Source organism: Natator depressus, chromosome 10, assembly GCF_965152275.1.
Source record: "Natator depressus isolate rNatDep1 chromosome 10, rNatDep2.hap1, whole genome shotgun sequence".
Classification (NCBI taxonomy): Eukaryota; Metazoa; Chordata; order Testudines; family Cheloniidae; genus Natator; species Natator depressus.
In genome coordinates, this window is record NC_134243.1 from 15,430,873 (window position 1) to 15,448,203 (window position 17,331).

The window sequence follows — 17,331 nt, forward strand, 5'->3', positions numbered from 1 at the left end:
TGCTGGAAATGGCCCACCTTGATTATCATACACATTGTAAGGAGAGTGATCACTTTAGATAAGCTATTACCAGCAGGAGAGTAGGGTGGGGGGAGAGAAAACCTTTTGTAGTGATAAACACCCATTTTTTCATGGTTTGTGTGTATAAAAACATCTTCTGTATTTTCCACAGTACGCATCCGATGAAGTGAGCTATAGCTCACGAAAACTTATGCTCAAATAAATTGGTTAGTCTCTAAGGTGCCACAAGTACTCCTTTTCTTTTATTCAATTCACTGACAGTATTTGCATTATTTACAGCTCTGCATTCTATTTTAATATAACACTTGTTCAACAAGCTATTAAGAACAGGCCTTACTTAAAAGCCAAATATTACAGAAGTCATCAAAATATACACTGTTTACTTGAAAGAAACCTAAATCTACTTACCTCCTTGCTCAATATCTGAATCTGTAACATGTGTAAGAGAAAAACTTGCAATGTTTGCAGGAGAGATCGAGAACCTGGAATAAGGTGATGAATGTGACCAGTTTTGTTCAAGACTCCGGAAAGGTGGAGGTGGAGAAAAGTACTTTGAAGTCTGAAGAGGCGGCTTAGAACTAATGAGGTTATTTGCTGACTTAGCTATAAAAGAGGGTTCTGAAGAAGAGAAATCATCATCCCATTCAAAACCTCCACCTACAATAAACAATCAGAATTGATAAAGATATACATAATTTAAGGTGGTGTAAAATAATCAGTTTAAAAAGCAAGCAGTGAAAAATTGTACTGGATTTGAAGAGTACAACTTGGTATATCACTTTCCCGCTCCATAAAAACAACTGCTTATCAGAAAATACAATTAAATTTAAAAGTGCTGTATCTTAGGGAATCATTGGGGCTACAAATGAATGCTGAAGGAAATCTGACGTTACTAGCTTTCTGGTGGTAGAATGTACAGGTCACAGAATAAGGGGCCTTAAAAATCCCAACATTTTCTACCATTTCAATTCCAATCGGATGTTAGTTGCTGTTACTGAGAATTGCTATCGGAAAATATTGCTTGCTAACTAAGAGAAGCTAGGGGAACTTGTTTTCAAAGAAATAAAGCATTAAGTTGCTAACTAATGGCTTTGAGATATATACCAATATTATTGTGGAAAATTAAATGGAATGGGGATGCAAGGTAGGAATTCTGATTTTTAAAGATTATTCTTTATTAAAAATCTTTAATTATGTTATGTTCTCTATGATAAATCATGTGGACCTATTCAGAAGTTTCCAAAATTAAGTTTTTGGATATCTCCAGGTCTCTATCTTAGTGAAGCTTAAGAAGCTACAGACTCCCATACGATCATCATGAAAAGTTTGTTTCCATGGTCAAGAGGAGCTACAACGGCCCAGTGGAAATATTACTTAAGAAAAAAAAGAAAGTTTTATTTTCTCCTCTTGCTTCATTAGGCCATTGAAGCTCCTCTGGTATGGCAGGAGGAACTCCCTTCAAACAGCTTCTCTGGCTTTACCAGGAGAGGGAGCCACTGTGAAGACAAATTTTTAATTTTTAAGGAAGCATGAAGAAGTTTTACAAATTTACAAGGAAAGAACAGTGGGAAAGTTAAAACCATAAATGTCATCCAGTTTATTAAGCAGTTACAACAGGTCACCAGGAACAGGAAACTCTGCAGGGCCAGTGAAGTCTTCCAGGCCCTAGTATGTGTCAGAGGAAAATGTTTGAGCCCTGCTAAAGAGTATCTTATAAAATTGAGAAACTGAAGGCAGTGTTGTATGGCATATTTATGAAGATTATATTCCATAAAAACACATTTAAATTGCTACCAAAGAACCCAGAACTAGGTTTTGTTTAAAATATAGAATTTTGTTAACCAGAATTACCTTCTTCATCAGTAGAGCTTTCTGAATTTGTAAATCTGTTCAAGTAACTGAGACCTGAAGAGAGGACAGGAGTGCTAGCAGAGCCTTGGTTATTTGATTCTGTTGCACGGTTTCCCAGCTCTTTGGTTGGTGTTTCCTAGGAGAACCCCAAAAAAATTTAGTTCAATTCCATTACTGTACATGTGAGAGAGACAGAGACACACACACACAAATATACTCAGATGTCACCAGTTCCAAAATCATGTTATTTCCCAAACCCACTTAGACTGTACAGTCACTCTTCAACCAACTCTTCACAGCCAAAATTCCCTTTATATTTTATATATGTATTTGAATTGAAATATTTATACATTGTAATCCATAGTAAAGTTGCATGGATGAACACTACAATGTGTGCCGGAAGTGTGAATTTTTAAACTCCCCCCTACTGTCCTCTACTTAGAGAGGGTCCTTTAAAAAAAAAAAAAAAGCATATAGCAATGAAGTGTAAGACTTTTAGACTGACCATTGTCGTCTTCTTTGCATGAAACAATTTAGTTAACTATTTTTCATTTTCAAAATCCATCTTTCAGTTCCACCCGCCACCATTACAGTTCTATCCTTTAATAATACTTCAGGGTGAGGGAAGTAAATTAGAAGTTTAGTAGGCATGGTATATGAAAAAGCTACTAACATGTAATCAGTTAGTGAAACCGAGAAATAAGAGACAAAATATTGGTAGAGATATAGTTCTAAGGTAGCAGATGTTTTTCCTCTAACAAAAGGATTGCTATTTTTTTATGGCAGAGGCCACAGAGCAAAAAAGAGTCACCTCTATTTTTTTTACTCCAATATGCAATAGCCCTTTTAATATTTTTTATCCACTTCTTCACAAGCAACATTTCCAAGGCTTGACAGTAGGTCTCTATTCATTTAAAATTACCACGCTAGTCTGGGTTGCTATAAGCTTTAAAAAACACAGCTTGTTATTGTATGAAGTGAATAAGGAAACAAACGTAACCTTGGATTTTATTAAGTAGATATTTGATTTGTACTGGATTAACTTGAAGAATCACATGTATCAGATGAAGAAAAAAGAAAATAATACTGGAATTCAAATACTGAACTACTCTACTGTTTTAGTTTAGGCTCATTAGATACATGTATATCCACCCTGGATAGGTAAAATGCAGGGAAAGAGTTAGTCTGAAATAGTAAATGAAGATACTTGGACTGGAAGTATATTAGAATTCAAATACTTAAACCAGTTAAATATAAAAATGGCAATATTTCTACCATCAATATAAGAACAGTCCTGATCTATAAAATATTTGTGATATATATATTAAAAAATAGCCCAGACAAATGAAGTGCTTGTAAAAGGTGTCAAAATGACAGTCTTGAAGACCATATTCTTCTATCTAGCACAGGTGTGGTTATTCAAGTTCTTTCATACTCTCCATGTAAAGCAAACTACATTTCACTTTATAAATACTAACTTGCACCAATACACTGCACTGAACCTTGGAATTTCAAAAGGTCCTTTTCTAATGTGGATACATATTTATTAGTTTTTAATTAGATGAGTGGCCAAGTTTGTAAAGACTTGACAACAATAATGAAGTCTGCTGGTATATCATCTTGAATCTGGGCTTTAAAATTTTGATCATGTCTTTTTTTTTTTTTTTTTTAAATCTAAATTCTAGAATCAATGCTTAGTAAGTAAGAGGTCAAGATACCTGATCAAACAGATAGACTGTGACATCATCGAAGAATGTTACTGCCTTTTTCTCATTTTTCCAATACTCAGAGGGCATGTCATGTTTAAGAGATTTTGGAAGTTTCAGCAGGCTTCTCAGATGTTTTCCATCATCTTTATCAGAAAGTATCACAGGCACTTGATGCACAGTTTCATCTTCACTGTCAGAGCTAAGACTACACATACGGAAAGTTCTCATATCATCCTCAGAATCATCACTGTTTTCATCTTCTTCATCTGCATCATCTCCATCCTCTGATGGATCAAGCCTTCCAGAAACATCAAGTTTACCAAGGTATTTTCCTTCAATATCTGGCTCTTTCAGTTTAGGTCCTTCAATGTGGCACAAGGATTTTTCAATATCAGTTGAACCTGAAAGACTGTGTATGTTATGAACAGACTTTAAGTCTCCGCATGCAAGAAATTCTGAAGTATTAGTGCCAACACAAGAGACATTTCTGTGAGGTTCCTCACATAGTTTAATTTCACCCCTATAGTTCTGTTCAGAATTCACTGCAAATATCGGCGTTTCTTTATTCCATTTGTCAGGACACACCTGCATCATTACATCTGTTTTCTGTGTCCCCAACTTGTCATTTAATTCTAACTGTGTGTCTAAATTACTGGGGTCCTGGTAATCCTCTATTTGACTGTGCTTTGACTGTATATCTCCAAAATAATAATAATCTTCAGTTTTATTCTCTTCTATGCTGGAAGAGGTACTACAAATATCTACTGTTGGTTCTGCTGATTTGTTTACAATCTCTTCTGTTTTTTTGTCTGGCTCAGAATCATTATCAGAAAAATAAGCAGAGTCCCTGTAAGAGTTCTGATTTCCATTAGCAAAATTCTGTGTGGTTATTTCAAAGTTACTATTGCTGTGTATTGAATCTGAGCAAGCTGTTTCTGCAGAAACAATGATTACTGGATTGGCTGACAAATCACTAGCATTCCTATCACCAACACCACATAATGCAGTGTCTGTGTTAGATGTATCATCAACAGTAAGATGTGAAGACCATTCTGGAGACTCCAGATTTTCAGTTTCATAGCCACTATCAGCAGGTTTATCAGGTGGCAAAAGTTTCTGCGGACTTTGGGCCCCTAAAGACTCTAATACCTCATTCACATCTAATGAATCCATGGAGTCTGGTGTTTTTATGGATTGTTCTGTAGTCTGTGAGGGAGATGATGAGCTATCTTCCAACAGATTATCTTGACTTGCACAGTCTGATGAAATGCCAGATATTAAAGTCACTTCTTTAGGAGCGTCACTATATTTTTGAAGATGATTGAAAGTTTCATTGTTGTTCTCCAGTAAACCCCCATCATCCTGTTCTAAGACAGAAGACTTGTTCTGCAAATCATAGTTCATAGATTCCTTATTAGTATTTCCTTTCTCTGCACCAAGGTTTCTCCCAAAAGTAATTTCATCATAATTAACAAGTGTTTCATTTTTTATTTGTCCCTCAGACTCTTCAATTTCAAGTGTGACGCCATAACATGAATCGTTTCCAGAACTTTGATTTTTGGCATTACTGGATAGTATTTCAATGGCGGCATCTTCAATGCCTTGTTCCTTTCCTTGACAGAGACTATCATTAATACTGTGAGATGAGTTTTTATCCACTCCAACATATGAAAATTTATCACCACCTTTCAGTATGGGGAGGTTCTGATATTTATCTTGTGACTTCTCATCTGTTACAAGTGAAGAAACAGAAGGCACCTGCATTTCTGCAAGAGACTGAAGCAGAACACTCACATCTTCATCTGCAGGCACATGGACATGATCTTCTTTGTTCCCAGTTTTTAAATCATCATGCAATAAAGAAAAGTCTGGTGAATTTTTAGCCAGTTTTAGCTCAATGTCCAGAGAGTTCCTAGTTGATGTTTCTGATATATTTTTAAAATCTGTTTTTGCTGATTTTGGCCTGATATCATCACTGCTATCTTTGTTAGTCAATATCCCCTTTAATAAATTCTTTTCTTGAAGAAACAGAAAGTTATCAGAGAGTTCTTCTACAGATAGCACGCTAAAATCAGACTCTCTCATATTTTCATATAAGGAAACAGCCTCATTTGCAGAAACATGACTAGAACTCTCCTTATAAGGATAACTGACTGCTTTTGATACCTCTACACTTGAACTTAAAACTGTTGGCTTAAATTCTACATGAATATCATTTAGTTCAGTTAAGTCAAATATATTTCTGTTATTTGTCAATTCCTCTGCTCTGTCAATATCACTAAATATATTCTGGAAAGGGCTTTCAGGACCATTAGTAACATGCAAAGCCTCATCTTTAGGATCTCTGTTATAGTGGAAAAACTCCCCATCTGTGCTGGATTCTTCAGCATCAACATCCCTGGGAACCATGAAGAGAGAATTTTTGTCTTGTACAACTTCTTGATGATCAACTTCTGTTGTTAGTACAGCTGAGTGATTATCAAAATTCATGCGATTGCCCCTGTCTTTTTCTTCTAACTGGATATAGTAATCACTTCCAAGAGAAAGTTTGTGAGCATCAAAAACAGGAAGCACCCCAGGTACATTAAGTGAAGCTTCCTGACCACTTTCATCCTGTGCTCCAGACTGTTGCTCTGAAAGTGACCTTTCAAAAACCTCAACTGGAAAGAAAATGTTTGTATATGCCATTGCTTCATCAGAATTCACCTGACCGCATTCATCAAAATGATCATGTTTAGCTGCCTCCCAGATATATTCAAAGCTGAGTCCATGACTTGTTTCAGTTACAGTGAGGACTTCTTCCATTTCCTGGCCAAGTCGATCTCCTGTGAAATGATCTAGGATTGGAAATGCAGAGTTATTTGATTCTCTATTGGAAGTGTTTGGCTTAAGAGCATTCCACTGCTGTTCAAAATCTATCTCAGAGTCCCTTTGGCTTTGCATGCGGAGATATGTTAAAAGTCTGTGTACTTCCTCTGCTGTTGGTCTCTTATCCGGAGGTAGCCAGCAGAACTGTAGAACTTCATACCTGTGAAGAAGAAAAGGATATTTTCAACAGTTACAATATACAAAAATAACTGCATTCCCTTTTCATTCACTGCATGGACAGGCTACACTTTTCAGTTCATTACTTTACATCAAGCAATTAAACTCAAGAGGTTTCCTTTTTTATTAGTATACTTCGCTAAAATGCTTTCCTTATCTGTTGCAATTCCTTTTGCTTGTTAGCTAGAATCACTTTTCCAGAAATATATGAATATGCAGCTCTTCTGACTTATTTTTGATAGTATAAAAATTACTATGTTTGAGAAACCTCTAACAGTTCAGAGTTTGTTTGTTTTTAAATAGAAAGAGTCTAAAAAGAAAATTACCATCTATCAGAATATGGCTGTTCCAGATGTGGCTTAGAAAGTTTAACGAGTTTCTCTTTTATGACCTGGATTAGAACTTCTCTGTCAGAAAAGTGTGAATAAGGCTGAGCAGCATTATCAAAGAGTTCCCATAATGTTATACCCAGTGACCTGAAAAAGAGAAGTGACAGTTTTCTATTAAACAATTTTTTATTATTTGTACTGACGTACTATATAGTGGCCTTCTTGTGCTAGATGTGATATACACATGCCCATAAAAGATTAAAATAAAAGCAGGTTTGTTTTGTTTTAAATGATGCATATCAGAGCATCAAGACAATGCTACAGATGCCAGCTTTTGGCAAACCCTCCTCTACTCAAGCAGCATAAAACAGGTGTGTATATATGACAGCTCCAATTCAGCCTTTTGTTAACTCAAACAAAAATCAAAATCCTTAGCCTATGGAACATAAGAGCCTTAAGGGATTCTACTATAAGAATTTTTTATTTAGTTTCTGTCCCGGTAAGGGTCAGCCTATCCCACTGCGTTGCATTGAACAAATTTGTTTTTAAGTGTAGCATTTCTTGCTCAGCTATGTAAAATAAATGTTATAAACAAAGTCACAATGAGTTATGGCAGGAACACATACAGCAACACGTTAACCCTCATCCTATCTAAAATGTCTATTCAGAGCAATTTATCTCTTAAAATATAAGGAACTATATCACCCTGGCCAACCTGCCCTCTTATCCCAATCTCTGCAAAAAAAAAAAAAAAAAAAAAAAAAAACCACACACCAACAACCCAGAAACATTAAAATACCAGTAATATTAAGATCTGATATTTATCTATTAAAAAAAACCACAACCCCTGGAATATCTACTGTGTATGATGCATAGAATAGCCACCAGAGTTTCACTTGGAATGCTTGAAGTTTAACTGCATGAGCTCATAATAGCACAATGTCTTATCTGCGGATCTGGCATGTAAGATGAACAAATGTTACAAACTGAGACTTGGAGCCACTACTGTCACAGGCCACCTGCTTTCTGACTAGTGCAACAAACAGGAAATCAATTTATTCTACTATTCAATGCATTTTATTCTACTGTCTAGGTACAATAGGAAATTAGGATTTTGGGTAAAATCTTGAAGAGCACTTAAGTGACTCAGGAGCCAAAGTCCCTTTTTCAAAGTAATTTAGAAGCCTAAATATCACTGAAAGAAATGAGACTTTGAAGATAGAACTTAGGTGATTTTGAAAATTTTACCTATAATCTAGATTCTTTGCAGACCATGCTTATTAACCGATGGCAACAACCAATGCAAATGGCAGTAAATGAATGTATTTAACTTTACTTCTCTGAGATGAATGGTATATTGTGGAGCACAAATGTTAAAGCTCTACTGTAGTGAATTGTGCCAAAGCCACATCTGACCCAGGAATAATATTTTGGCCTCCACTATCAAAACGGTCTCCATCATCATCGACTGTTACCTTAATGGCCAAATAATTTGCTGTTTCACTTCTTAACTGCTGGCAAGTGTTTGCCTTGTATACAGCAAGTATTTCTTTTACAACTGAAATGTAAAAACCTATTCTGCTAAACATATTCCCAAAATTTTATTTTGATGTTATAACCACTTAACAGCAAATTTAGAGTATTAAACACAATTTCAAGCCAATAGAGATTAATTTGAAAAATTCCTACAAAATGAATGATAGCAGAATATTAAATCCAGTACATCAAGCCAACAGTCAGTCGATTCAGTCCACTCCTTACAATGAAAATACATTGATTAATAATTGCGTATTTTATACTGAAAAATGTATGAACTCCAATTCTTTCAAATATTTAAAAGTCTACTACATACCATATGTTACTATACTTGGTTTGCTCTGCTGCTAACAATCTGTCTTGAAAGCTTGTTACTAGCTCAGGTGCAATCCATCGAAGAGGAATAAATTTCTTCTTATCTGTCTCAACATAATCCTCCTAGTGATGACAAAAAGAAAATCAAAATAAAAGCTAATCCAAGGTTTATGCTTTCTAGGGGCTTCAAGGTTTGTTTTTTAATTTATCTCCCTGATTTCTCTCATTAAGAGAGGTTTGTAGCCACTTCCTTTCTTCTCAATATTTTCTTTCAGCAGAATGGCAAGTAAATATTCTCTGAAGGTCCTTAAATCTTTCTATAAAATGATTACACGTAGAATAAGTGATCTAAGCATCCTTCTCACCATAAAAAATTAAGGTAATTTTCTATGCAGCATAGAGGTCCCTATTGAAAAAGAATATCTTCCACAAGTGTATATCAAAGTTCAATCAATTTGTATTAAGAGAACAGTTCTCAACATATTAAAAACATTTAGAAATGGTTTGGTAGCTAAAATACTTGGAAAATCGGTTAAGTGAGAAAATGGATTTCAATTGACATTCCCTTCTCCCTCCACTATCCAATTTGTTGAGTATTATAGTTTGAATTAATATGAAATATTATGAACACTTACATTTCAAACAATATTTTAAAAAATTGATCAACAATGTGTTTTACCTTGACGTTAAACTTAATGCATATCTTCTTTAATAAAATTTTAACTTCTACATCATCCCCTGCATTCTTTTATTTTAGGACACTTGTAGGACGGGGCATACAAGCCTGAATGGTAAGTTGAAGTTTAAGAACACAAGAATGGCCATGCTGGGTAAGACATATGGTCCACCTAGCCCAGTATAGTCTTTCAACAGTTGGTGCCAGATGCCTCAGGAAAAGTGAACAGAACTGAACAATTTATTGAAAGATCCATCCCGTCATCCAGTCCCAGCTTCTGGCAGTCAGAGGTTTAGAGACAGACACCCACAGCATGGGGTTGTATCCCTCACTATCTTGGCTAATAGCCATGGATGGACCTATCCTGTATGAAATTTATCTAATTGTTTTTAGAAACCAGTTATACTTTTGGCCTTCACAACATCCCTTGGCAACGAGTTCCACAGGTTGACTGCACATTGTGTGAAGAAGTACTTCCTTATATTTGTTTTAAACCAGCTGCCTACTAGTTTTATTGGGTGACCCCTGGTTTGTGAGTTAGAAAGGTAAACACCTCCCCTGTTCACTTTCTCCACAGCACTCATGATTAAGGCTAAGATTTTGTCACAGATATTTTTAGTAAAAAAGTCAGGGACAGGTGACGAGCAAAACCAGAAAAATTCACGGAAGCTGTGACTGGTCTGTGACTTCTACTAAAAATATCCGGAACAAAATGGGTATCTGCAGATCCCCACACTGCCTGAAGTGGGGCAGCTGTGCAGGGGCTAGAAGCCACCGGCACCGCATCTGGGGGCTGTGGGGTACCCCTACCACCTGCAGCTCCATGGATCCTCCACTGCCCATGGGGGTAGGGAGCTGTGGGGTGCCCCTGGCTCCCGTGTCAGCTGGGAGCTACGGGGTACCCCCACCACTCAGTTTGGGGACCTGCCTCCCCCAGCTGCCCGGGGATTCCCCCGCCACCCACAAGCTGCAGGGAACCCCACTGCAAGTGGCGGCTGGGAGCTCTGGGGGCCTCCAGAGGCGGTGGGGTACCCCCCAGCTCCTGGCCCCGGCAGGCGACCCTGCAGCTCCCCACCACTGAAGTCATGGATTCTGTGACTTCCGCGACCTCCGTGACTAAATCGTAGCCTTACTCATGATTTATAGACCTCCATCATCTCACCCCCTCAATCAGCTCTTTTCCATGCTGAACAATCCCAGTTTTTTAATCTCTCCTCATATGGAAGCTATTCCATACCCCTAACCATTATTGTTGCTAGTCTCTGCATCTTTTCTAATTTTAATAAGTCTTTTTTTGAGATGGGGTGATCAGAACTACATGTAGTATTCAAAGTGTGGGTGTACCACAGTTTTATATAGTGGTGTTATGACATTTTCTGTCTTATTATCTATTCCTCTTCTAATGGTTCCTAACATTGTTTATTTTACAGCTTATTTGACTAGCACTTCACATTAAGCAAATGTTTTCAGAGAACTATCAATAACGACTCCAAGATCTCTTTCTTGAGTGGTAACAGTCAAAGTTAGAACACACCATTTTATATGTATCGTTGGGATTATTTTTTCCCATGTGCATTACTTTCCACTTATCAACACTGAATTTTATCTGTCACTTTGTTGCCAAGTCAGCCAGTTTTGTGAGATCCCTTTGTAACTCTTCACTGGCAGGCAGGCAGGCCTTAAACTACCTTGAGTAATTTAGTATCACCTGCAAACTTTGCCACCTCATTGTTTACCCCTTTGCCCAGATCATTTGAATATGTTGAACAGCCATGGATCTGTACAGGGACCAATGGACTCCGCTATTTACCACTTTCCAGTGTGACAACTGACCATTTATTCCTACCCTTTGTTTCCTATCATTTAACCAGTTACTGATCCATGAGAGGACCTTCCCTCTTATCCCATGACTGCTTACTTTGCTTAAGAGCCTTTTGTGTTGGACCTAGTCAAAAGTTTTCTGAAAGTCCAAGTAAACTATATCCACTGGATCACCCTTGACCCACTCAAAGAATTCTAATAGATTGGTGAGGCATGATTTCCCTATATACAAAAGCCATGTTGACTCTTCCCCAATATATCTTGTTCATCTGTGTGTCTGATAATTCTGTTCTTTTCTATAATTTCAAACAATTTACTTGGTACTGAAGTCAGGCCTCTAATTGCAAAGATCATCTCAGGAGCCTTATTTAAAAATTAGTGCTACATTAGCTTTCCTCCAGTCATCTGATACAGAGGCTGATTTAAGCGATAGGTTACATACCACAGTTGTTAGTTCTGCAATTTCATATCAGAGTTCTGAAGGAACTCTTGGGTGAAAACCATTTGGCCCTGGTGACTTATTGCTGTTTAATTTATCATTTTTTTCCAAAGCCTCCTCTACTGACACCTCAATCTGGGACAGTTCCTCAGATTTCTCACCTAAAAAGAATGGTTTAGGGATAGGAAACTTCCTCACATCCTCTGCAGTGAAGACCAATGCAAAGAATTCATTTAGCTTTTCTGCAATGGCCATGTCTTTCCTGAGTGCTCCTTAGTACCTAAGTCACCAAGCAACCCCCACTGATTGTTTGGCAGTCTTCCTCCTTCTTATGCACTTAAATTTTTTTGCTGTTAGTTCATGTATCTTTTGTTAGTTGCTTTTCACATTCTTTTTTGGCCTGCCTATCTACACATTTACACTTGATTTGACAGAGACTTGCCAGACCTCCAAATTTTTAAAGGATGTGTTTTTGCCTCTAACCACCTGTTTTACGCTGCATTTTAGCCATGGTGGCATTTTTTTGGTCCTCTTACTGGTTTTTTTTTCTTTTTAATTGGGGTATACATTTAGTCTGAGTCTCTATTATGGTGTTTTAAATAGTTTTCATGCAGTTTGCAGGCATTTCACTCATGATTGCGCCTTTCAGTTATATTTAACTAGCGTCCTCATTTGTGTGTAGTTCCCCTTGAAGTTAAATGTTTCTTTGATCTTTTCCCCCCCTTCTATGATATTACATTTGATTACATTATGGTCATTATTACCAAGTGGTTCACCTATATTTACCTTTGTACCAGATCCTGTGCTCCACTTAGGACTAAATTAAGAATTGTCTCTCCCCTTGTGGGTTCCAAGTCTAACTGCTCTAAGAAGCAGTCATTAACGGTGTCTAGAAATTTTATCTCTGCATCCTGTCCTGTGGTGATACGTACCCCGTCAATATGGGGTTAGCTGAAATCCCCCATTGTTACTGGGTTTTTTGGTTTTGTAGCCTCATCTCCCTGTGCATTTCACAATCACAGTTTAGTCATGTTAAGAACTCTTGAGCCACTCGTCAGTTCTCTAATAACCGATTTTATTGTGTTAACATTCAGTTATGTTTTATACATCCTTTACTTATATGAAAACCAACTATCTAATTTGTAAAGTAACTGATCAAAATCATAGCCCCATAGAAGCAGTCATCCCATAAAATACTGGTTTGTAATCTTAATGTGTTTCATCCAAATATATTTGATACATTTTAATTTTAAGCTGCTCTGAATCTCTTTAAAATTGATTTAGACAAAGAAAACAGATTGACTTACCTTGTATCTACTGAATCCTATTCCATAATCTCCTACTTTTACATTTAAATCAGATGTAAGAAAGCAATTCCTTAAGGCTAAATCACTGGAAAACAAAGAGTACAGTAATGAGAAAAAAAACAAGACAAAAGGATATTCAATACACGTTTGAGAGAAAAATCAATAATTTGGAGAATGTAATGAAATTAAATTTAGCATCAGACTACACCAGAGCTTAAAGACCAATTATGATGTTAAATGCACAAAAATCTATAGAAAATGCAATCACAAAAAGTAATTAAGTATATTTATATGCCCTTTTTCAGGACTGTTCTTGTTTACATTTTCAATGCATTTCAGAAGCCACACAAGCCAACAAAAGATCACATTATGTTGCACCGGAACAGTGGAGATCATTTATGCTACTAAGAAAAAAGAAAAGGAGTACTTGTGGCACCTTAGAGACTAACCAGTTTATTTGAGCATGAGCTTTCGTGAGCTACAGCTCACTTCATCGGATGCATAGCATATCGTGGAAACTGCAGAAGACATTATATACACACAGAGACCATGAAACAAAACTTCCTCCCACCCCACTGTCCTGCTGCTAACAGCTTATCTAAAGTGATCATCAAGTGATCATCAAGGAAGGCCATTTCCAGCACAAATCAAGGTTTTCTCACTCTTCCCCCCCCCCACACACACACACAGACACACATACAAACTCACTCTCCTGCTGGTAATAGCCCATCCCTCTTTGAAACCTCTCTTTATAATGCGCATGATAATCAAGGTGGGTCATTTCCAGCACTAATCCAGGCTCTCTCACCCCCCCCCCCCACACACCCCCTCCAAAAACCACACACACAAACTCACTCTCCTGCTGGCAATAGCTCATCTTACAATGTGCACAGCAATAATCCAAGTTTAACCAGAACGTCTTGGGGGGGGGGGGGGTGTAGGAAAAAAACAAGGGGAGATAGCCACTCCCAGTCTCTATTCAAGCCCAAATTAATAGTATCCAATTTGCAAATGAATTCCAATTCAGCAGTTTCTCGCTGGAGTCTGGATTTGAAGTTTTTTTGCTGTAAGATAGCGACCCTCATGTCTGTGATTGCGTGACCTACAATACAATACCCACCTGCGGAAGTGAAGAAACAGATTGATAGAGCCAGAAGAGTTCCCAGAAGTCACCTACTACAGGACAGGCCTAACAAAGAAAATAACAGAACGCCACTAGCCGTCACCTTCAGCCCCCAACTAAAACCCCTCCAACGCATTATTAAGGATCTACAACCTATCCTGAAGGATGACCCAACACTCTCACAAATCTTGGGAGAAAGGCCAGTCCTTGCCTACAGACAGCCCCCCAACCTGAAGCGAATACTCACCAACAACCACATACCACACAACAGAACCACTAACCCAGGAACCTATCCTTGCAACAAAGCCCGTTGCCAACTGTGCCCACATATCTATTCAGAGAACACCATCACAGGGCCTAACAACATCAGCCACACTATCAGAGGCTCGTTCACCTGCACATCCACCAATGTGATATATGCCATCATGTGCCAGCAATGCCCCTCTGCCATGTACATTGGTCAAACTGGACAGTCTCTACGTAAAAGAATAAATGGACACAAATCAGATGTTAAGAATTATAACATTCATAAACCAGTCGGAGAACACTTCAATCTCTCTGGTCACGCAATCACAGACATGAGGGTCGCTATCTTAAAGCAAAAAAACTTCAAATCCAGACTCCAGCGAGAAACTGCTGAATTGGAATTCATTTGCAAATTGGATACTATTAATTTGGGCTTGAATAGAGACTGGGAGTGGCTAAGTCATTATGCAAGGTAGCCTATCTCCCCTTGTTTTTTTCCTACAAACCCCCCCCCCCCCAAGACGTTCTGGTTAAACTTGGATTATTGCTGTGCACATTGTAAGATGAGCTATTGCCAGCAGGAGAGTGAGTTTGTGTGTGTGGTTTTTGGAGGGGGGGTGTGTGTGGGGGGGGGGGGTGAGAAAACCTGGATTAGTGCTGGAAATGACCCACCTTGATTATCATGCGCATTATAAAGAGAGGTTTCAAAGAGGGATGGGCTATTACCAGCAGGAGAGTGAGTTTGTATGTGTGTCTGTGTGTGTGTGGGGGGGGGGGGGAGAGTGAGAAAACCTTGATTTGTGCTGGAAATGGCCTTCCTTGATGATCACTTGATGATCACTTTAGATAAGCTGTTAGCAGCAGGACAGTGGGGTGGGAGGAAGTTTTGTTTCATGGTCTCTGTGTGTATATAATGTCTTCTGCAGTTTCCACGATATGCTATGCATCCGATGAAGTGAGCTGTAGCTCACGAAAGCTCATGCTCAAATAAACTGGTTAGTCTCCAAGGTGCCACAAGTACTCCTTTTCTTTTTTCTTTTTACGAATATAGACTAACACGGCTGTTACTCTGAAACCTGTCATTTATGCTACTGTCAGTCATTTTTCTAGAGGTGTAAGTTTAACAACTGATGTACTAAGAAGCTATCCATCTCTCTATATAAAGAGTAAGTATTAATAAATTTATTGGACCAGATATACTTCTATGGTACATGGAGCTACAAATGACCCCTCCTTATGCCAGCCCACCTCACTATACCTCCCAGAGCATTCACCAAAGGAAAGGCAGATGATGATATCCCCCAGTGAAAGTAATGCTAGTGCCTGCTAAGGACTCCTCCCAGTGGAGGAGGCTGCAGAGGGGATGCTCTCAATCAGCGCATTCTATAATCTGTCACTGACCAGGCACTAGCCCACTATGTACCTTTCACACAGGGGAGGTTGTGGTTGAATTGTGCTGCCACAACCTGAATTTGTCATCATACCCTGTGCATGAAGTTAAAGTATTAGAAGTCTGAGCAATCCTGAGGTGAATTTATTTTCTTGTTTCTGTAATTTAAAAAGATGAATATTTTGCCATCAATGTTTGTTTGCCATCAAGAAATTTTAAAGCTATTTTAACCCCTGCCCCTCCCCCACAAAAAAAGTAAAATCTACCAACCACATGGCTACTTTGAAAGTTCCCACTGCTACTGGTTGAAAAAAAAAAAATCTATTCAATCATAGATGTGGGTCATGTTTATTATCACACAAAGATAGTCATTTCCGAGCATGCTGTTAAACGAAAGCCCTTCACAACATATTTTAGGTATCAGAATTATCTGAACAATTTGAGTGTGACATATCTAGAGACAAAACACAATACCATTTAAATCTCAGAATATTAGAAAGTGACAGCACACTGTGCCAAACTAAAAATAAATGCCAGGATTTCCAATAATGAATAATCAGTGTGGTTAAATAATCTATCATAATCTAATAGTATGATAACTTTCTATTGTGCTGTGCTGAAAATGACCGCACTGCACCTTTAAGCGGGGTGGGGAGGTGGGGGGCGGGGGGAGGGGGAGGGCAGGGAATTTGGCTGGCGGAATGAAAGGAGCAGTGCTTTAAGGCTGGGGTAGGGGAAGAGAGTCTAACTGCTGCAAAAGGGGCAACACGGACATCCCCTGGAATCTGGATGGGCAGAAGAGTTTAAAAGGGGCAGCCCATGCAGTGAAGCCCCTTTTACATGGAGCAGGCTGAGGCAGCACCCATGCTCCCTCCCCTTTAGGTGCTGAAGTACCAGGTTTGGTCTAGACCTGCTGTGGGCATTGCAGTAGCTGCCTCTTTTTAGAGGGGCTGGGAAGGAATTTTCCCCTTACCACTAGACTGGCCTAGGTGGATTTGGGGTTTTTTCACCCTCCCCACAGCAGGTTTGGGAAGGGCTTTGTTGACATGTGGCATGAAAGGAGTTAGGCGATATGTCACAACTCATTATATAAGTGGGACAGATGTTCAGTGCAGGTACTCCATAGGGAAGGTGTACAGTGACTGGAGAAATGACTTGATAAAGGACTTGTCATAAAAATAAAGGGAAGGGTAACCACCTTTCTATATACAGTGCTATAAAATCCCTCCTGGGCAGGGCAGAACCCTTTCACCTGTAAAGGGTTAAGGAGCTAAGATTACCTTGCTGGCACCTGACCAAAATGACCAATGAGGAGACAAGATACTTTCAAAGCTGGAGGGGGTGGGAAGGGCAACAAAGGGTCTGTCTGTCTGTGTGATGCTTTTGCCGGGAACAGATCAGGAATGCAGCCTTACAACGGTTAGTTAGTAAGTAATCTAGCTAGAAATGCATTAGATTTCCTTTTGTTTAACGGCTGGTAAAATAATCTGTGCTGAATGGAATGTATATTCCTGTTTTTGTGT

General features: G+C 38.4%; 1 protein-coding gene across 2 annotated transcripts in view; it reads right to left on the reverse strand.

Moving 5' to 3' along the window:
* Positions 1-17,331, reverse strand: part of LMTK2 (lemur tyrosine kinase 2) — a 90,001-nt gene that overhangs the window by 5,667 nt on the left and 67,003 nt on the right. For both annotated transcript variants that reach the window (XM_074965265.1, XM_074965264.1), the window contains exons 8-13: positions 13,050-13,134; positions 8,808-8,929; positions 6,953-7,102; positions 3,591-6,609; positions 1,873-2,008; positions 430-678 (exon numbers count right to left, since the gene is read on the reverse strand). In XM_074965265.1, the coding sequence (XP_074821366.1) occupies positions 430-678; positions 1,873-2,008; positions 3,591-6,609; positions 6,953-7,102; positions 8,808-8,929; positions 13,050-13,134 (3,761 nt within the window). The remainder of the gene's footprint in view (positions 1-429; positions 679-1,872; positions 2,009-3,590; positions 6,610-6,952; positions 7,103-8,807; positions 8,930-13,049; positions 13,135-17,331) is intronic.